At 48.3% G+C, this 20,751-nt stretch overlaps 1 protein-coding gene across 1 annotated transcript; it reads left to right on the top strand.

Moving 5' to 3' along the window:
• Nucleotides 1–79: 79 nt before the first annotated feature.
• On the top strand, nucleotides 80–20,127 carry COTL1 (coactosin like F-actin binding protein 1). The gene is made up of 4 exons (XM_066557519.1): nucleotides 80–250; nucleotides 577–659; nucleotides 10,747–10,904; nucleotides 18,809–20,127. The coding sequence occupies exons 1-4, from the start codon at nucleotides 174–176 to the stop codon at nucleotides 18,917–18,919; spliced, it is 429 nt and encodes a 142-aa protein (XP_066413616.1). The 5' UTR covers nucleotides 80–173; the 3' UTR covers nucleotides 18,920–20,127.
• The last annotated feature ends 624 nt before the right edge of the window (nucleotides 20,128–20,751 follow it).

Genomic DNA, 20,751 nt, shown 5'->3' with positions numbered 1-20,751 from the left:
CCGCGGAGCCATTGGCGGCGGCGGCGGCGGGGGCGGGACGGCCGCGCTGCGCGGGGCCAGGCTCGGCTCGGCTCGGCTCGGCTCGGCTCGCTCAGCGCGGTGCGGCAGCAGCGGCGGCCGCGGCCCCCCCAGCTCCGCGCCGCTCCGCGCTGCGCCCCCTCCCCTTCGCCCCCATGGCCACCAAAATCGACAAGGAGGCGTGCAGGGAGGCGTACAACCTCGTCAGGGACGATGCCACCGAGGTGAACTGGTAGGTGCCCCCCCGGCATCCCCCCCGGACGGGCAGCGGGGCGCTGGGGCTCGCCGGCCTCTCCCCCCGCTCCCCAAAGGGTGAATTCTGCAGATCTCACCCCCTTCTCCTCTTCCTCTATTCCTAAAGGATGCGTTTTCCACCGCCTATTCTTCCCCATCTCCTCCTTTCCCTTCCTAAAGACTGTGACTGTTCGATGTATTCTTCGCCCTCCCTTCCCCCATTCCAGAGGGTGACTTTTAAACGTGTTGTTCCCCTTTCCTTCCCCCCATCCGGAAAGGTGACTTTTAACTGTATTATTCCCCTTGTCTTTTCCCTCCCCGAAGGGTGACGTTTAAGTACAATGGCTCTACGATCGTCCCTGGAGACCAAGGGGTAGACTATGAAACCTTCAAAAGGAAGTGCACAGGTAAGCTCCGTCTCCGCTGCCTTGGCCCCTTTCCGCCCTTCCCGCTGCCCGCGGCCAGGGGCAAAGGACGGGAGGAAACTTGGGGGGACTGGGATTAGCGCTGCTGCTTCCCTGCCCGCCCCGTCCTGCGGGATCGCCTTTCCAGCCCCACCGAGTGCAACTCCCCCAAGTCCAGAGTCCAGCGGGTCCTTTGTCTCACCCTTAGACTTCACGTCCTTTGGGCTCTTCCTCCCCTCTTTGCACAATCTTTCACTGCTCCTCGGTTATAAACCAGATAAAACGCCTGATAAGCAACGGCCGCCTTGTTTGGCAATGCAATTTCAGGGCAAACCCGACTCGGTTGTGGCCAGAAAGATGTGGTCGTGCAGATCGTTGGGAATGAAATACTTTAAAAAAATCCTTCTGAAAATCATAGCACTAAAGTGACTGCCGTTGGAAGGCTTGCTGGGGCTTTTTGAGAACACAAAACCTGACTGGAGGGTGGTGGTTGCAAAGCGGGGCTGGAACAATACAGCCCTGCAAACAATCGAACAATCGCAGATGTGGCGTTGCACAAGCGCAACTGTTGCGGCTCCAGGTTCAAACGTGGCACTGGATTGTGGAGCTGCCGGCTGTGGAACGTTCAGGGCAGGAACAAAGCCTGGGGAAAACGAAGATAAATTCAGGAGTGTTTAACTGCCTCTGATCGTGATTTTTGATGAGTTTCACAAAGGGGGGTTTTGATTTTTATCTCAGTTTTTATCAGTTTTTCTCCTATCTTGGCTGCTAGTTAACAATGTCACCAAGTGCGGTGAGATACAGAGTATTTTTTACTAATACTGGATTATAACAAAGACTTACTCACTCAGCCAGTTACTGTACAATCAATCCCCTGCATTTTCAGAATTCTGGGTCTGAACTGTGGAGGAATTGTGTTGAGCAGTCTCTGTCCTCCCAAGGTGGGGCAGTTCATGGGGACACCGTGGGGCTGGGAGTCCCAGGGCTTGGCTGGGCTTTAGGGAGTGCAAGGGGAGAACTCCCAGCAAAGTAACTGAGGGCAGGACAGCTCTGATCTGACAGGAGAAAAGTGTATTTTAGTCCTTGGAAAGGAGCCATGAAATGATGATGGTTTAGGCTGCTCTGCTACGATGTTGGCAGTGGGGTCTCACTGAGATCAATGCAGCCACTTGTTTCCAGCTGTTCCTGAGAACCTGCAGGGAAAATTCTCAGAACTAGGAAAGGTCCTGTTGTAGTTGGTGTCAGAAGAGCTGATCCTGCACTGCAGGAACTCCTTCCCACTCAACTCTTTTTTAGTGGGCAACAGAAGGGAAAAGCAATTACCTGGAACCCAGGGAATCCCAGGGCTCAGCACTGTGGAAGTTCATGGCAGTGGTTAATTGTTCCCTTGGGAGGTCAATGACTTCAGGATCTGAGTTCTCTGTCTCCTCTCCTGAACAACTTAACTGAGCATCTCTGCTGTCTCCAGACACCTGAGGCTTGCAGGGGAACTTTCCCCATTTATTTTCTCTCCTTGCCTTTTTACAGTTCCTGTCTTCCTTTTTGTCTGAGCTGATGTTTAATGCTTTTTCTGGAAGGGAGCCCCTTGAGAACTTGGCAAAGTCCTTTTCTGGAGTGGCTGAGCAGGCAGAGGAGCTTTGGCAGAGCACAGGCAGGGGTTGGGTTGGGGACGATGAGGATGACAAATAGTGGAGGCACACACTGCTCTCTGGAGTGTGGCCACATCTGTGTTCTTAACAGGGCTTATAAACAGGGTGCTCAAAGCAAGCTGGCCCCAAGATACAAAAAAAGGAAATTTTCCATATTTTAGAAATAAGCTCAGGAAGGAAAGAGTTAAATATAGGGCACTTGTGGGGTATTGTTAGCCTTTAATGGGGAGCTAAATCCCTTAGAGCTGCTCCATTGCTCCCTGTTCCTCCCTTCCCTTTCCCTTGGCATGCACCTGCTGAGGGCTGTTCCCTGGCAGACCAGGGCCAAGAAGTTGTCCTCAAAGGCACCTCTGGAGCACAGCTGTTGGAGGCTTTAAAAAAAGGCAAATTGAGGTGCCTGGTCCTTGGCTGAGAGCTGAAAAAGATCTTCCTCCACCCACGAATTTCGGTGCCGCAGTTGGGGAAGGAAGAGATGCAAGTTTTGGAGCCTCCATCTGTGCAGCAAACCTTCACCTGGCCTGCTAGACACAGTCAGGGATCAAACCTTGTGCCAGCAGTGAAGTTGGAGCTTTCCTTCCCATCTGGAAGAAAGTGGAAGTAGAGTTGGTTGGAATATTTCTACTGAAACAAAGTCAGTAAAAAGAGTAGCAAGGGATGGGAAAAGCTGTTGAATATTATTTATTCTTGTTGCTCCATCTCTTTCATCCTGGTCTCTTCCATCTCCTTTTATATTCCATCAGAGGGGAGATGAGCTGCTATCAATGCAACTAGCTTCAAAAAGTGCGATTAAAAATCTAAATATCTTGGTATCAGAACAAACTTCTTTGTTTTGAATTCCTGTTGTGTGAGAAACACTGCCCTGAAAGCCACAAAGTGCAGCAGCTGCCTCTGGTAGAAGCTGAGCATCACTTGGTGGTCGGAGGTGAGAGCGGGAGCTGGGATTGCAAATCTCAGCGTGCAAAGAGTCACCGTCGGAGCTCCACTTTCTGCAGCAGCTGTTCTGAGCTGCAAGCACCAGTGTCCCCGCTGTCTTTAAGAGCCATTCTTATGAAAAGCACCTTGGTACTCACAGCTCCCCTTGTCGGGCGCTGGGCGGGGTCGCTGTGTGCTGGCTCCTGTGGCTCTGGGACCAGGAGGGGCTTTTGTGCCAGTTTGGAATCTCCTTGCCTGTGGTGGATGTCCTGCCTTGTGCAGTGACAGAGGTCAGTGGGCTGTTGGTAACAGCCCCTATTTTTGCTTTTTTTCCCCCCTATCCATCACCCTTTCCATGCCCATCACTGGCTCTGCAAACCTCCTTGGGGAACCAGCGTGGCTGGGGACAAAGGGAAAGGAGAGAAACTGAAACTGCTTCTTTGAGAGGAAGTAGCAGTTGAGGGAGGCCGTGTCAGAAACCAGCTCTGCACACCTCCAGCCCTGCTCTGGGGCTGCTGGGGGAGCACATGTGCCACAGGTGCTGGGCTGGGGCAGGGAGGCCCAAGCCCTGAGCCAGGAGCTGCTGCTGGCCCTGCTCTGGGTTCTGTCCTCTGCTGTGCTCTCAGATACACCTCCCACATCAGACCTGCATCTTACAGATCCTGGCATGGGGGCCTTTTCTTCCTTCCATCTTCACTATGCTTTGTGTAGGAACAGAAAGGTTGAACAAACAGAATCATTAAATTATCACATTTTCCCCATCCCCGTATGGGGACAGCAGCTGCCACTCCTAGAGGAAGGAAATGTGGAAAAAAAGAGCTCCTTCAGTGCCCTCTTGTTCAGGGTCCTGGGGTGATACTGCAAATACAGCCTGACCCTGAACTCCTGCTGTCAAGGTCTGTTTGTCTCAGCACTGCCTGGGAGGCAGCAGACCCTGCTTTAGAGCCTGGCATCCATCTGTGTGTGACACCTCTCCTCCAGCCTATCCCAAAGCAAAGCCACGGAGGTTGGTTTAGGCCATGGAGGTTGGATTGAGCCATGGAGGTTGGTTTGGGCCAAGGAAGTTGGTTTAAGCCATGGAGGTTGGTTTAAGCCAAGGAAGTTGGTTTAGGCCATGGAGGTTGGTTTAAGCTAAGGAGGTTAGTTTAGGCCATGGAGGCTGGTTTAGGCCAAGGAGGTTGGTTTAAGCCACTGGACATCCTTGGTGGCTGCTAGGGGCTCTTCCTCTTGCAGTCCTGTCTAATGGCCAGTGTCCTGTCTAATGGCCAGTGTCCTGTCTAATGGCCAGTGTCCTGTCTAATGCCTTTGCTGGCCCTGGTCTGACCCACAGGGTCTGGAGACCAAAGCTGAGGGCATTCACTGTGTCAGGGTCACTGACCACTCCATGTGGACACCCCCTGTGTCTTCTGGCTGAGACTGTTTTGGTTGGGTTTAGCAGCACAGATTACCCCCTCTGCATTAAACAAGGACTTGATTCAAGGCTTCTGATCCATTTTACTTCCCAGCTCCAGCTCTTGCTCTGCAGATGGCCTGGCTCCAGAGGAAGCATTAATTTGGTGGTTAGTACTACGTGCCATCAGTACACTTTGAAAAAACACAAAAACAGCTGAGCTGGTGCATTTGAGGCCAGAAAGAGATAAGAGTTGAAGGTTATTGTATGGAAGGATGTGACAGCTCTTAGGATTTTTTTTTTGATGTTTTTAATTTCAAAGTCTTACAACTGGGCTGGTGATGCTGTTGCTGAGAAGAGCAGAATGAGTTACTGCTGAAATGACATCCTGTGGAACGTTTGTGTGTGTCTGTTGTACCTGACTGCCCTGGACATTGCCTTAATGTCTCTATTATGAAGCAGCACAGCATCACATTGGCTCTGTCTGTGGTTTAATTTCATTTTTTTTAGTGTGTATTTTGCCATGAAAAAAATGGAGTGGTCAGAAGGCTGGATTTCCCCCCACCTCCTCCCCATGCCATATGTGAACAGCTGTTTTCAATGCATCTCTGACAAAAGAAATAATGAGCCTTTTATTTGGAAAGCCTCAGTGCAGATAAATAATTGCAATGACAGCATGAAATGGGATAGTTATTCATGTGTCTGAAAAGATCAGCCCAAAACCACACTGGGCATTCAGCAGCAGGAAGAACAGAAAATCTTTAGAAGAACAGAAAATAAATACCCTATAAAATCATTTAGGGTTGACATAAAATATTAGAAAATAGAAATAGAATTGGCTCCTAATAAAAATACAAGTTTTTTGGGGTTTAGATCAATTGTCCCAGAAAGCCTGGGCTGCACATTAAAAAAGTAGGAGCTGTGAGTTAAGAGATCACCAAGGTAACGTTGGCACCTGAGGTTGTAGGAAAGATTTGTAAAAACACACGAGGACATATAATGAGATAGGTGCTTATCTGCATTTGGCTGCATCTTAAGTTGCTAAAATGGGCCTTGTAAATCAATCTCCTACTGCTTTTGTTTTTCCTCTTCGGTGTTCATCTCTCCTGCTTTCCCTTCCTGGCTATTTCAGGGAAGACCTGGGGCCATGGGTGGCTTATGGAGTTTGTCACCCTGCCCCTGTGCCCTCCCTGCCTGTGCGGACGTGCTCTTGGCAGGGCCACAGAGATCTCCTGGCTGCCAGCTGGAGCCCAGGCTTAGCCTGGCCCTGCTGTGGACAGGGTGTGGCTTTAGGGAATATTCTCACTGATTTTTGTGGGAGTAATTTATTGGGTCAGGGCCTGCAGTGATGGTAACTCTTGGTTTTGCATTAACTCTTGGTAACTCTTGGTTTTGTGATGGTAACTGCTGGTAATTCTTTGGTTTTGTGGTAACTCTTGGTAACTCTTTGGTTTTGTGATGATAACTCTTGGTAACTCTTGGTTTTTTTGGTAACTCTTGGTAACTTTGGTTTTGTGATGGTAACTGATGGTTCTCTTTGGTTTTGTGATGGTAACTGCTGGTAATTCTTTGGTTTTGTGGTAACTCTTGGTAGCTCTTTGGTTTTGTGATGGTAACTCTTGGTAGCTCTTTGGTTTTTTTGGTAACTCTTGGTAACTCTGGTTTTGTGATGGTAACTGATGGTAACTCTGGGTTTTCTGATAGTAACTGATGGTAGCTCTTGGTTTTGTGATATTCAATTAAAATGGCTGTGGGTCCGCTTTTGCCATCCCATGGTGGGCTCAGGAGCAGGGAAAGAAGAGCTTTGTACCTTTTGCCTGCCCTTTGTTTTGGGGCCTGCCTGGCCCTTCTGGCCAACCATTCCTTCCTTCAGGGAACAGCTGGGTCCCCTTTTGCTCCCACTGTGCCTTCAGTAATCACCCAGGTCAGGAGAGGAGCCATGATTGTCACTGGGGTAGCAGCACCCCCCTGGAGCAGAGAAGCCACTGTGGGGTCACTGTCCCTGCATTTGTGTCCCTGCACTCACATGGGCCACCCTGAGTCACCTGGAGAAGGTTTGGTGCCCCAGCAAAGCCCTGTGGTGGGGTCTGAGATGATTAAATGAACACTTTGGGGTGGAGCAAGGCAGCCCTGCACAAGAGCTGTGGGCTTAGTGCAGGGTTTAAGAGGAAAAAACAGTGTAGGAAGAGGGAAGGAACATTTCTGTCTGCACTTGCAGCCACGTGACCATGAGGCTGACTGAAGAGGTGGAAAATTGACAAATTAATCCAAAATTAATCCAATTGAAGCAAACAAATTAAATCTTCATGGAACCTGTCATGTGCTGTAGTAATTCATGTTGGACAGAAGACAAAAGCAGGTCAGTCCATCACCTGCCTGGCTGCCTGTGACCTTGATTCAGGAGGCAGGTGAAGCTGGGAGCAGGGATTTTATCATGGCACATCTCTGGCCTGGCCACTCAGAGCCCTCAGAACCCTGATGGTTTGGCAGTGCATTTCTTTCCTGCAGCTATTATCTTTTACTGGTGACTCACTGCATTTCAATCTAATGGGGAATTTTTCAGTACAGCTGAACCAAAGCACTTGAGTGGATGTAGAAAAAGGGAAGGATACCATGAAGGAAATCTCTGTAGTTTGGCATCAAGCTTTGTTGACAGCCAAGGGCGGCTTAATCAGAATATTTGGAAAATCCTGTCTTAGTGATAAATAAAGAGTTTGGAGAGAAATACCAAGTGATGCTCGTTAAGGCATTCATTGTGCTGCTCATTGTTTGTCCAGCCATTGTGAAGGGAGCCGTGCTATTAATTGAATAAACATTGTTAATTTCTGCTGTTTGGATCCTGCGTGATCTCAAATAAAGCTGCTATTTCCGTTCTCCCCAGACCAGTTATTCACTTCTCTCTGCCCTGAAATTCATGTCTCAGTGGCTGGGAAGGGGGGGTGGCACAGCTCTGGGCAGGATTTCCTCCTTCAGGGGCAATCTGTGCTGTCTCTGTCTGATTTGTTCTGCTCCCCTCATTCCCAGCAAATTCCTACAACCACCGTGAGTGCTTTTGTGTGAGCAGGGGCTGGTGGATGTTAATGCCTTGAGATTTCTCCGGGAATTGGCACTGATGGCATTGATGACTTCCAGCGTGGGGAGTTGATGTGGCAGGCTAGAACTGATGAACTGTGAAAGAGGAAATCTGGGAGTAGGGAAGGACTCGCGTTTTGATCCCCTTATCACGCCGAACACGCTTCAGCCTAATTGTGAAACTCAGCCACTTCTGCTCGGGGATTTTGACCTGCGCTTGGAGAGGCTTATAGCCAGGCTGAGCTAGTGCTAAAAACCTCTCCATCCGTCCCTGATGCCCTTTTAGGAACTGAGACATGTTAATTGCTCAGGGCTCCAATTCACATTCCCTCTGGCTTTGTGTGCAGCGTGATTCACACCCGGCACAGCAGCTAAGGCATCACGTTTGTGCTAAATATCCTGTGGCAGCTGAAGAGCCTGCTCTGCCTCCAGTGGGGTTTAAACTCCATGGGGAGACAGGAGGAGACAGGACCCACTTGGGTGTGACCCCCTTCAAGCCCCCACAAGTGAAGCAGCCCCAGGAAAATCTGCCCAAGAGGTGACTCAGAGCCCCAGTCCAACCTCAGGTGCTCATGAAACTTACAGGACATGGTGAAGTAAGGGTTGTTCATGCTCAGGTGATCTCATGGATGAAAGCTGGAATTGCTGCATTTGGCTCTCTTCAGTGTCACGGAGCTGCTTTCAAACAGGATGGGCAAGCACTGGAAGTTCTGCTGAGAAGCAAATCCTGCTGCTGCCAGTGAGCTTGGGTTAATGTCAAAGGGAAGTTATTCTGACAGACAAATTCATAGAATCCCAGTGCTGGAAGGGGCCTTAAAGATCATTTCATTCCAGCCCCATCATAAGCAGGGACACTTTCCACTATCCCAGGTTGCTCCAAGCCCCATCCAACCTGGCCTTGGACACTTGGATGGGGCATCCCTGGAGCTTCCTCTCTGTGCTGCTATGAAAAAGCACTGGGTTTTCACACTCATTATCTTTTGTCTACTATCTTTATCAGAAAGGGGCACATTGCAGTGTTCAAGCTCTGTGACAGCCTCTGTTAGAAGGGACAGGGATGAAAACCCCCAGGCTCAAGGTGGGGATCGAGGGCTCCATGGGAAGGGCAGTGACACCATTGCAGTGCAGGAGCTCCCAGCACTCTGGGACTTCCAGATCTGTTCCCAGAGGAGCCACAGAACAGTTCTGGGCAGTGTGGCCTCCTTTGCTGTCAGAGCTGGGGAAGCAAGGCTGGCTCCTGGATCTGTTAATTGTAACATTAGGGGATTTACTGTCTCTCTTCACCTTGGGTATTTCCTGGCTGTCGCTTCATTTATGGCTCTAATCAATCTTGGGAATAGGATTTGCTGTCAGAACCAGCAGCCCCCACGTGCATTTCCTACACTCACCAGTAGCAGGGCAACTGAGAGAGAAGTTTTGTTTGCCTGCATTGTTGATACACGACTCTTTCTCTCCTTCCAAAGATCCATCTGGATTTTTCCTCTGAATAAGATCTTTCTTTTTGTTTCTATTTTGAAATCTTCAGAGGAGTTTGTTTTGAACATTGTACTGGCTCACACACCCCCCCTACATCCATTTTCCAGTTTGCCCAGTATTACTCAGTCAGTAACAAAAAAATAAAAAAGAACAAAGAGAATAAAACAGGGAGAGCAGAGGTGGATTTTTTTTCAGACTTAAAAAAGTCTTCTCTTTTATCAAGGAGAATTTGTCTTTGTCCACACTTTGGCAAATCAAAGTGTTAAAGAAGCTCTGAGATCTGTTAGCTTGCAGAGAATATCCCAAATTTTTTTTTAACATTGATTTCTAGCAGCTTATTTTCAGGGGATGAGCAATTTAGAGCTGCTTCTCCCCTGTCTCCAGAGCTCCTGGGGCTGTCCTGGCTGCTCACAGAGTCTGCTGGGGATGTTGGCAGTCATTCCTACACCTGGAGCCTACATTTTCACCTGGCAATTAGTCAACCCAGCAAATCCCTCTAAGGCACATTGAACTGGTCACAACAAGTGTGCCAGGATTACCAGGAGTCTTCTCTAACAGCAGGTTTGTTCTTCTGCTTTGAGTCACCTCCTTTAAAAGGCCTCGAGTGACCTCTGAGAGATGACGATTGAAATATTGATTATTAGAAATATTCCACAATTGCACAAGTGTCCATCTGCTCTGCTTTCTGCCCTCCTGGTGGAAGGTTCCAGCATCCCTTGGAGCCTGGGGATGCAGGGGGATGGTGCTTGCTCCTGATCAGGAAGCTTCCAACTGCTCCATGAGTCACAGGAGATGGAGGAAGGAGCTCTTTGAGATAAGAGTCTGCAAGGTTGTCACACATATGGCCAGGCTAAATTAGTCTGGTGTGATGTAGCACAAGCCAGTTGTGAAACAAGGATCAGCACAGCTCTGAAGTCCAGGACTTTTCCCTCCAGGGCTTTGGAAAGAATAGAAAAACACACCTGGGCAAGTCATTGCAGATTTTTTTTTTCCTCCTTCTTCTCTCCTCCTTCTTGTAAACTTATACTACAAGTGAGCCAGAAATGGATGGAAGGAGGGAGAGAGATCAGACTTGCACAATGGTCAGGTTCTGGTAATGTTATAAAATGTGACCCTAATCCTGCTATTCTGTAAGAAAGAGACATGAGGATATGGTAGTGGTTTCTGGTAATGTTATAAAGTGTGAACCTAATCCTGCTATTCTGTAAGAAAGAGACATGAGGATATCGCTGTCTTCCCTTCTTCACCAGACCTGCAGATGAATCACTTGGCTGAATGTGTAACTGGGGTTAGCCCTGTGCTCTTGACCTGCCTGCTGACTGTATTTTAGCCATTTCCACTGTGGTGTGGGGTGTTCAGCACAGCCAGTTTCCTCCCAGTAACTCAGAGAACCCAGAAGGGGCAGAGCCCACACGGGCAAGCACAGGGCGTATGAGCAGAGCCCTGTCCTGCCCCCCGATTCCCAAATGCTGGCACTGAACACAGGATCAGTGTCTTGCCTTGGTTTTTGAGAGCAGTAGGCTCACCCTGGAGAGGGGAAGGCAGGGATGTTGCTGGTTTTAATCCTTTTGTCCCTTTTTTGCCTCCGCAGACGATGTGCGATTGTTCGGCTTTGTCCGATTCACCACCGGCGATGCCATGAGCAAGAGAGTCAAGTTTGCCCTCATCACCTGGATTGGAGAGGATGTCAGTGGCCTGCAGAGAGCCAAAACTGGGACTGACAAGACTCTGGTCAAGGAAGTAGTACAGGTAACCTCTTCCTTTTCCTCCTAACCACCAGCTCCCATCGCTGCTCTCTGTACCAACTGCAGCAGGAGGGAGAGAGAGGGAAGGGTTGGCTCATCCTCCAACTTAGGAGTTAATCCTTTAAAAAGAAGACAGTTTCCTATTGCCTGTCTTCCTCCTAGCAAGGCTTAACATCTGCCCTTTGAGCACTCAGGCATAAAGAAGCATCTTTTGAGCTTAAGGCTGGCTTAGCTATTTCATGAGGAGGGAATTTCTGCACTCCCCTCCTTGTCACCGCTGAGATGTGTCCCATCCCCTTCCTTGCTATGGAAATAATTCCCTATTGAATGATCATCAGCAGTATTCAGTTAAGCAGGTAAAATTAAACAGGAAAACCCACACCCTTGTTTAAACTTCTCCAGAGGCCTTTTGCCTTTGCAGGGTGGATTTGTGGAGCTAATCACCCAAAGTCTGAAGTCCCTGTGGCACCAATTAACTAACAGCTCTTAATGGCTAACTAGATGTGAACAGGCTTTGTTTGGCCTTGGGCGTAGCAGGGGAAAGAGAAATGTGCTCAGTCCAAGTGAGAAGAAACAACAGCCAGGAGAGAAGTGACTGTGGGAGGCACAGCTGAGACCTGGCTGTGATGGAGAGGATGCTGATGTTTGGAATGTTTCTTCTGGGGGAGAATCCAAAGCAAGATTAGCTCTTCCAATGAGACATAGAACCAGCTCACCAGAGCATGAGAAATGGTTTTGTTTATGCTCTTGGAGAATGGGCTGATGAGTAAATTAATGTCCCCTCAATAACTGGGCTCTTGCCAGTGTAAAGAAACCTCCCAACAGGACACTGGAAGGGTGAGAATGAAGCCCCCTCCACTCTTTGGTAGTTTATATGATACAGAAGATTACATTTAGATAAGAAGAATGAAGATAACACATTCCTGTCCTTCCAGATGATAACCTCTGGTGCTGAATGTTTCAGAATGACAACTCAGAGGGGCCTGTTCTCCAAAGAAACTTCCAGAATGACACCTGAGAGACAGGAAAGCAAGTTTCTGCTCATGGGAAGCAGCTGAAACTGTGTAATTGTAGCTGAAGTTGAAATTATAGAGTACTAATGAATGACTCTTATATGAGTCACTAAGCCCAAGATTTTCTTTAAAATCTGTTTAGACAATGTATTCCTGTTGAGTTGAATAGCATTCCTGAGCACTGTGCTCAGAGCTGTCCCTAGGTCTGTTACATATAATTTGCAATTTCACTTGTTTCATCTTTGATTAGTAGTCTGTACAAGTTAATAATCTGGTGGAGCATTAACCATTCTTAGCTGTTACTTAAAAGCTTTCATATTCCAATTAGTCTGTACTAAAATATAAAAACAATACAACTGGTGCTTGGTACACTTTTACTGAGCAACCTTGTCTATAAATGCTTGCAAAGCATTTCTGAATGTCAGAGCAATGGTGATCTCCTGTCCAGAAGAAATTATCTTGACAAGTATTTTGAATAGTTCTTGATATGCAACTGAATCCCTCTGAGTGCAGTGAGATAAAGCAGAACCATTTTCTGCTTTTTATGCCTGTGACCTTGCAGGTAATCTGTCAGAATAAATAAGAAAGTCCAGCTGAAATGTAATGGAGGGTATTTATCCCAGAGCTATTTCACTCTTAGCAGCTCCCTTGACCTTCAGGTACATTCTCAGTGTTCTGTTTTTTACAGAGGTTATTTGAGATGTGAGTTATACATAGAAAAATACACTTTTTTTTTTTTTTTCTGTAATGATAAACTCCAAATCTGAGCCAGTGTTGGTTCACCATTTGGAATAACCAGTACCCTAAGGTAGGTGATTTTTGGTCTGCAAACCCTGAACAGGTGCAGTTGGGCCCACCCTGTGGAAGGGTGGCACAAGGAGGATTTTGTACAGCTTTGATGTGCACAAGGGACAGCTTGGGATTCCAGAAGAGCAGCTCTTCAGTATGAGAAGCCCTCAGCAAAACCTGAAGGGCTCTCACAATCTTGTACTGTTTGCCAAAGCTCCTGTGGGTCTTTATTTAAGACCCAAGTGTGAGGAGATTCCTGTTTTATACCCTGTGCTGGATGGGTGAGCTGGGCTCAGCAAACACCAATAAATGTTGCTGTTCTTGTGAGACCAAGGGAAAGCCAGTCAGCTCAGGCACCTCCTGCCAGCACAGCCCAGCCCTGGGACAAAGAGGATCCCACCAGGGATGGTTATTGGGCTCCCAGAAGCACCTGCCAAGGTGGAAAAAAGGAAACCACAAGGACATGAACTGGTGAGGAGTGGGTTATGGGCTGTGAACAAAGGGATGAACCATTACAGAGCAGAGGGAGGAACTGGGCTGCCCTGGCTTTTGTGTTCCTCCCTGGGAAGGAGGAGCAGGTGCTGTGAAATCCATGGGGAGGTGGCTCTGGAGTGCTGATAGTGAGTGCAGGAGGTTGCCAGAAAACCTCTCAGGAAGAAAGAACAATTGATTTTTAGCTGTAATAACTGTAAAATGACAGGGATGGATCTCATCTGCTACAAATAGCTGTAGTTCTTCTGATCTGTACTAGATGAGAGCCAGGTCTTCTGGCCCTACTTGGACCTATGCTCATTAGCTCTTTAATGTTGTTGGAAAATGGGTTTTGAGTTTATTGTATTTCTTTTGGATTGTAGACAAATCCATTTAAGGAACTATCAGGAGCTATTTTTTTCCCCCACAGCCATTTATTTTTCCATCCTTTCCTCCTTAACTCAGCTGGAAATGTTGGCTCCAGCCTGCAGCCTGGTCCAAGCAGTTCAGCTGGGAGCAGATTGGAAGTAAGGCCAGGATGGGGAACAAGTATTTATCTGTAAAAATGGGTCTAGCTAACTCCTACAGTGTGAGACTGCTGTGAAATGGAGACAGGGAGATGCACAATCCCACCTCCTACCCACTGGGCTCCTCTCCATGCCAAGGACAGATCTAATGGGGGAAGAATGGCACAGAATTTCCCACTGCAGGTGGCTGCTTAAGATGTTGGGGAGATAATTTCTGGGGCAGAGTCTAAACCTGCCCCTAGAACAATGTAAACAACTGGGAATTTCATGGAGCAGTGACTTCTGCATCTGTTTGGCAGAGCCATGTGTCACCCTGCGGCCAGGGTGAGCTGGCAGATGTGTTCAGAGAGCCACCCCACAGCACTGGTGTCCCCTGCAAGCTGCACTTTGGTCACCAGAGCCCACAGCAAGGACCAGCCCAGGCACTGGGAGAGGCACCTGGTGCTGCAATGGGGTGGTTCTGATGCAAACACCAAAGAAATGGAGCCAGGGCTTGGTTTCCCTCTGAGTGCTCCTTCCTCTCTGTGAACTCTGTCCCTTCATGACTGCATTTCCTACCAGGAGATTTGAACTCTTCCTTAGGCAGCACTGGGGTCTTTTTCCTGACAGGGATGAATTCATGTCCTGCAGGACTCTCCCAGCAAAGGAACTGCCCAATCTTTGCCAGTTTGTCAGATTTTCCATGGATTTTGACTCTGTTTTCATCAGCACTCCTTCCCCCACATAGTCATGTGCTCTGTTATTTCCCTAATTCATATTCAGGGTAAAACAGCTCTGTTTCTGAGAGCAAATATTCAAGGCATTTTATTCATCATTATTTTTGGTGAGGAATTCATCTGGCTTTCATGATGTCAACAGCTCTGCTGGGTTCCTGTTTTGCAGCTCACACCCAGATATTTTTTTTGCTCATCTTTCCCTTTCCCTCTGGATTTCTCACTGCACTGATGATGTGTCCCATGAGGGAGCCGCCACTGATGGGGGCCCTGTCCCTGATCTTGGGATCACACAGAATTCCCTGTATGTGCTTTGGTTTTCTCTTATCAGTACAGAGTCCTGAGCAGAAGATGAAATAGCTGAATTAAAGCAGAAGGTTTAATCGCTTTGTTGGAGGCAGGAAATCAAACTCACAGGGAACAACCATGTCACAGTGGCTTTGAGAGTTACTCATGAGGGTGAGTGAGATCCTGCTGGGAAGGCAAACTAAATTATTCTCCTTTTTGGTTGTTTTTCCTCTTCTGGTTTACTGCAATGGCCATACCAAATGGATATGGATTTACAAGAACTCCAAGTCTAGAGAAGAGGGTCAGAATCAGCAGCTTCTCATCTCCCTGTGTCTGACCCACAGACTTGTGACTCTTCCAGTGGGATGAAGCACAGCAGGGAGAATTTGCAGAGCAGCTGAAATGCAGCTCCCATTGCTGAGACAAGTGTTTGCCAGAGGTTTGGACTGGCTTCTCTCAGAGTCTGGAACCGGTCCATGTAAAATTGGCAGGGAGTAGATTTGAAGAGAGGGTTTTTGCTGAGCTTGGAGTCTGACAGCTGAGTGCAGGAGCAGGTTTGCTGTGGGACTGGGACTAGGACCATGCTGGAAATGAAACCTGGGAGATGTCACCTCCTCTGCACTGAGGATGAGGTGACCAGTGCATGGGAATGGTGACATTAAGCACAGTAGAACTGAGAGTTCTGAACATCAGCAGAAGCTGCTGGAAGCCCCAGTAAAAATAAAATAAATAAAAAATGGCAAGAAGCTGCTCAGCTACCTGGCACCCATCTGTAGCTGCTGGGAAGTGTCTGTGGACTATACAAGGATTTTACTCCTGGTTTCAGGCTTCCCAGGCTGGGATTTATAAGGACCTCTGCAGACCTGGTTTGGTACAATACCTGCACCATACGGATTTTCCCTTGGGCAATTTAAGGAAATTTTATGGCCCATATGCTAAACATTCAGGGCTTGGAAGAGAGGAAGAAAATCTACTCCACCTTTTTTTTCCCCCTTTAAGTTGGCTGGAAGAGAAGGGTTGGGCTTTCTGCACAAATTTCATGTTTCCCAGGGAGGTTGCAGGCACCTTTTTTGCTCCTGCATGGTTGGAGCCCTCTCAGTCTGTGCCTGGTGTGGCTGGCACAGGGGATGAGATTCCAAAATTGTGACCCCCAGGCACAAAGAGGAGCTGGAGCCAGACAGGAGCGCTGGAGAACCAGGAGTGAACCTCAGTATTTCTGTGTGCTGTTCACTGATTTGAGAGGCAAAGCAAAGAGGCTGTGGCCACTGTTGTGTTGTGAGAGTGATAAAGATAAATGGCAGCATTGTTTTTGTTATCTGGAGGCTGCTGCTGACTGGGGTGAAGACAAAAGCCAGAATTCACTGGCAGGTCTTGCTGTGGTTGTAGAAAGCCTGGGGTTGGGGGGAGGAGAAGGGAAAAGGAAGTGGGGGATGTAAGATGAAGACACATGTCAGCAAATCAGGGGCCCAAGCATCAGAGTTATGCCCTGTACCTTAGGATTTGCAGCCTGAACTAAAGCTCAGCCCCAGAGAGCTCAGACAGTAAATTCAGGGTGATGAGGGAGGCTGTGGCTGGAGAAGGTCAAGCAGGGTGTTAAAATCAGAAATTCCAGGCACCAAACTCACCAAAAGCATCTTCCCTCCTTGGGACCAGGCTGGAGGAGACACCGTGGTGGGTCAGAGCTGGTGTGAGGAGCCAAGGAGCACCCTGAGAGAATGGAATAAAGCAGAGTTATTAATAGCAGTGACCCAGATTGCACTCTGAGGGTACAAATCTGGCACAAGAGGTGGCCCAGTCAGCTAAGAGGATATTTAAGAGTGGCTGGGAGCAGAACCCATCTGGCCACTGCTAGGGGGACCCTGTTCATTCCTTGCAAAGTGTTTTGGTGGTGCTGACGTGAAATGGTGGCTGATGCCCACAGATCATCACCCAGGAGTCATCTGGATAAGTGTCTACTTGAGAAGGCATCTGAGTAATTATATTTACTTTGTGGCACATGTGATGAATTCTCCTCTGTTTGGGCATGAGTGCACTTGCAGTTTCAATTTCAGAATCAGCTGGATTCTGCAGAGTGGGCATTGAAGAAAACCCTCCCCACACTTACAAAATACACTTTTCATTATAAAATACACTTTTGCATTGAAGAAAATCCTCCTCACACTTATAAAATACACTTTTCATGGAATCCCTCTCAGTAATGGTTTTATTGAACTGCTTCAGTTCTCACTAAAGCAGGGCAAAGACTCACCCTGGAATCATGTAGTCTTGGATAATCTGCTCCCAAGGTGAAGAAAATGTGTTAAACCTGGTACCATAGAAAAGGAATTGAAAAGGCTCAGCTCCAAACTCACATAGGAGCATCAAACAGCTGAAAATCCTGGGGTGGGTCTTAGCAAGGGCTGAGCTTTGCAGAGATGTCACCCTGGAGACCTGGAAGTAGGACACTTGTGAGCATGACTAAATCTGATGGTTTGGGCAGTTTGCCTCTTTATTTCTATCTTAGGAAAAAAAGAAAAAGAAAAGGCTTTGTTTTCCTCTAAAAAGCAACGTCTTTCCCATTTTCCCTGGCCTCTGCCAAGCCGTGGATGAGTGCCTGTGCTGTCCCCACGGCCAGGAAAGCAGGGCTGTCATTGCTGAGCACTCTGTAGCTGCCCCCAGGCACAGCAGAGCAGCCAAGGCTCCCGAGCTGCTCCGAGGATTTCCTGCGGTGTGAAACAGGATCAGGCACAGCCCAGAGGGGGGAGGAGGGAGCTGTTCTCCTCTCCTTTCCATCTCTCCCACCGCATGAAAGAGGTGCTGAGGCTCTTTCAAGCTGCATCCTCCTCCACCCCCCCTTTTATCCGACTCTGATCCCAAACGGAGACCCTTGGGATGCTGCCAAATCAAGAGCTCTCCCATGGCTTAGAGGCTGAAACCAATTAGAAGCCCCCCTTCCTGTTGTGCCAGGGCTGTGCCAGTGCCAGGGAGACCCACACAAGATTCCTGCTGCCCTCCCAAAGCGTTCCCTCCTTCTCCATCACCTTTTGGGGAACTCACTGCCCAGGGACTGGGGCATTGCAGATTTCCTGAGATGTCTCAGCAAAGCTGTTGGGATTTTAATTCATGTTTTTTGGTGGAGTGCAGTGGATGCTTGTGTTTGTCATGTCTGTGGCGTGGGGGAAGGGAGGCTCATGCAGTGCTCTCAGTTGTGGTTAGGAAAGGGAGGAAAATGCTAGAGCAAGCAGCAAGCAGGCTGTTTGCTGAGATGGCTGTGCACACACATGGATGCCATGCCAGCCCTGCTGGGAGGCAGGAAGGACAGCCCCCAACAAGGGAAAAAATCCCTGAGCTGCCACTGCTCTGACAGGAGCCCTGAAGGCGCTCTGGATCCCACTGTGCTCCCAGCCAGCTTTTCTGTGTCCCAGCCTCACATCCCAGCTCTGCCCAGCTCCAGGAGCTGCAGAGCTCTCCAGAGGGAGGAAGCTGCCCTGCAGCACACGAGTGCATCCATCCAGGAGCTCACCTGGCACACAAGGCACAGGGCAGAGCCTGTGCACAGCCTGTCTGGGGCAGTGTCTGGCTTTGGCCACAGTGTGGAGATGAGGGGAGGAGGCACTAAATCCACGGAGGGAGCTGTGTTTGCCCCTGGGAGCATCCCTGTGCTGCTCAGTCCTTCACAGCTGTGACACTGTAGTGGACTCTGGTGTGGTGCTGTTCTTTTTTTAGGAGAAGGGGCCCTAAAAAGGGCACAGAGAGGATTAGTGACTTGGCCAAGATTATGCTGAGGGTCAGTGCTGGTCAGGAGGTCAATAATTTGGAGTGTTTCAGTTCACATACTGCTTAAGGAACTTGACCTAACCTGGCCTGTGCATCTCCAGGAAGAGCTGCTGCACCCCTGCATTGGGTCTGCAGCCAGTGACTGTGGAATACATAACATTTTTCCACGTGAAGTGTTGGGTTTTGCCTTCACCAGCCCTCTGTCTCATCCACAGCTTGCTATTTATCATCCCAGCCACGGGAGATCAGGGTACGCAGCTCAGACACCCAGGGAAGCTGGATAACCCACCTTCAATCAGCTAATGAAAAATATCCCCCTTTGTTAACAGGCTTTTTCTTTATCTCTTGCAGAACTTTGCCAAAGAATTTGTGATCAGTGACCACAAAGAGCTGGATGAGGATTACATCAAGAATGAGCTGAAGAAAGCAGGGGGGGCTAATTATGATGCACAGACTGAGTAAAGGCAGGAACCTCCTGGCACCATCACCTGCATCTGCAAGGGAGGGCAAAGGCACAACAAACTAACACACCTGAGAGATGAGGCAACTGAACTCCCCAGCTTTCTGTGGCTGCACCTAAGAACTCCCTTTTTTTGCATTCAGAGGACTTTTATTTTCCATTCTCTCTCATGAAACATTCCTCTCTGGGGCTCTGTTTTTCTTTTTTCCCCCCTTTTTTTACTCATAACTCTGTTTCACACCTGTGGAATTTAGGTTTGGCTCTGCTTTGGTCCTACTCAGCCCTGTGTTTGTAGAGGCTTGCCACTGTGTCCTTCTTCATGTCTGTGTGTTTTACTTGGGCTCAACCTGGTCTCTGAGGGAAGAAAGTTTTGGGGGAGTTCTGAACATCAATTACTTTAATTTTTGAAAAATTTGTTCTGACTGATATTCTTGGGAATAACATTATTTGCTGTTCTAGGCTCAGATCAGCTTGAGATGACTTCCCTCAAACTTTGATTAAATCATCTAAGCAGAAATGTCCAGCTGAGATGTTATCTAACAGCTTAAACAACAAAGCCAACAAACAAAACCATTTCTTTGACTCCTGATAAATGGGAATAAATTTGCCTTAAACATTGCTTGACAGTTGCTATGCTCTGTGCTGCATCTCTGTCCCTCCCTCTTAAAAATAAGATCCACCACAATCCTCAAGTGGGTTTTGTTGCTTTTTTGGAGGTGTCACAGCACAGTAAACTGAGGGGCTTAGAAATGTCTGGATCTTGGTCACTATTTTGTGTACGTTGGTCTCTGGGTTTGTATCTGACTTTGCTAATGCTGGGGCTCAGGAGGTGAAACTGAAATGCATAGATGTCCTTTTTCAATGATGTCTGAAAAAAATAGCAGCTGCTGAATCCTTCCCTACCCCTGTCCCCCCTGGTTATTCTGCAGTTAAACACAACATCTTCAGTTCCTTGGGGCCTTTGGCAGGGAACCAAGGGATGGGGCAGGGCAGCTCCGTCCCAGCTGGGGTTAAATATCCAACAGCAGAGGCCCAGAGAAAACCTGGGCTCACTTTGGTACCAAACTGTTTGTTTGGGGGCGGGCTCCTTTGTATGGCTTTTGTTTTTCCATCCAAGGTAACTGTGCCCAGAATGACCTGTTGGGAGAGGCCGTGGGGCTTGGGAGTCAGCGCTGTAAATCCATGACAGAATAAATGTTTTTCAAGAACAGTTCTCAGTGACTCTGTTGTTCTTTTACCATCCCTGCAACAAACCCATGTTTAGGAGGTTTCTTAATCCTTGGTGGGAAGCTTTGAGCTCCTGCAATCTTGGGGCTATTAGGAGAATTAAACACTGGCTTAGGTGTAAAATGATCCCAGTGCCTGCAGCCCTTGTCTGCTCCTCTCTGCCCCAAAAGGCAGAGGTGACCACAGTGCACCTGACACACTTTTTGTTCAGCAGCTCTGCTTCTCCATTTCCAGTGCCAAAACACCAAGTGGGAATTGTAATTAGGTCAAAGAGAATTTCACAGCCACGGAAAATAAATGTAGAGAGGTCAGCAATAGATTTGGGAACAAGAACAACACTTTCAGACAAGTTTTGCAGATTCCTGCACAGGGTTACATGGGGCATTACAGTTCTGGATAGGACTTCCTAAACCTTGCCCTGAAAGAAGGAAAATGGTTGTTTTTTACAGGACTGACAGCAGGGACAGGCATCACTAATGGGAAGGAGCTTTGCAGAGAGCTTGTGATGCTCTGAGGCTTTGCCTTACTGGTTCAGTGGCCATGATAAACTTGAATTTGATAGCCTGTGGCACAAATCTCTGCCTGCTTGTGAAGCCTGGCAGCACCA

Source organism: Molothrus aeneus, chromosome 11 (genome assembly GCF_037042795.1).
Source record: "Molothrus aeneus isolate 106 chromosome 11, BPBGC_Maene_1.0, whole genome shotgun sequence".
NCBI lineage: Eukaryota > Metazoa > Chordata > Aves > Passeriformes > Icteridae > Molothrus > Molothrus aeneus.
This window is presented reverse-complemented; position numbering and strand designations above follow the sequence as displayed.

Coding starts and splice junctions, on each gene's coding strand:
- COTL1 (XM_066557519.1), top strand. CDS start 174: ATGGCCACCAAAATCGACAAGGAGGCGTGCAGGGAGGCGTACAACCTC. Junction 251..576: donor GATGCCACCGAGGTGAACTG/GTAGGTGCCCCC, acceptor CCCTCCCCGAAG/GGTGACGTTTAAGTACAATG. Junction 660..10,746: donor CTTCAAAAGGAAGTGCACAG/GTAAGCTCCGTC, acceptor TTGCCTCCGCAG/ACGATGTGCGATTGTTCGGC.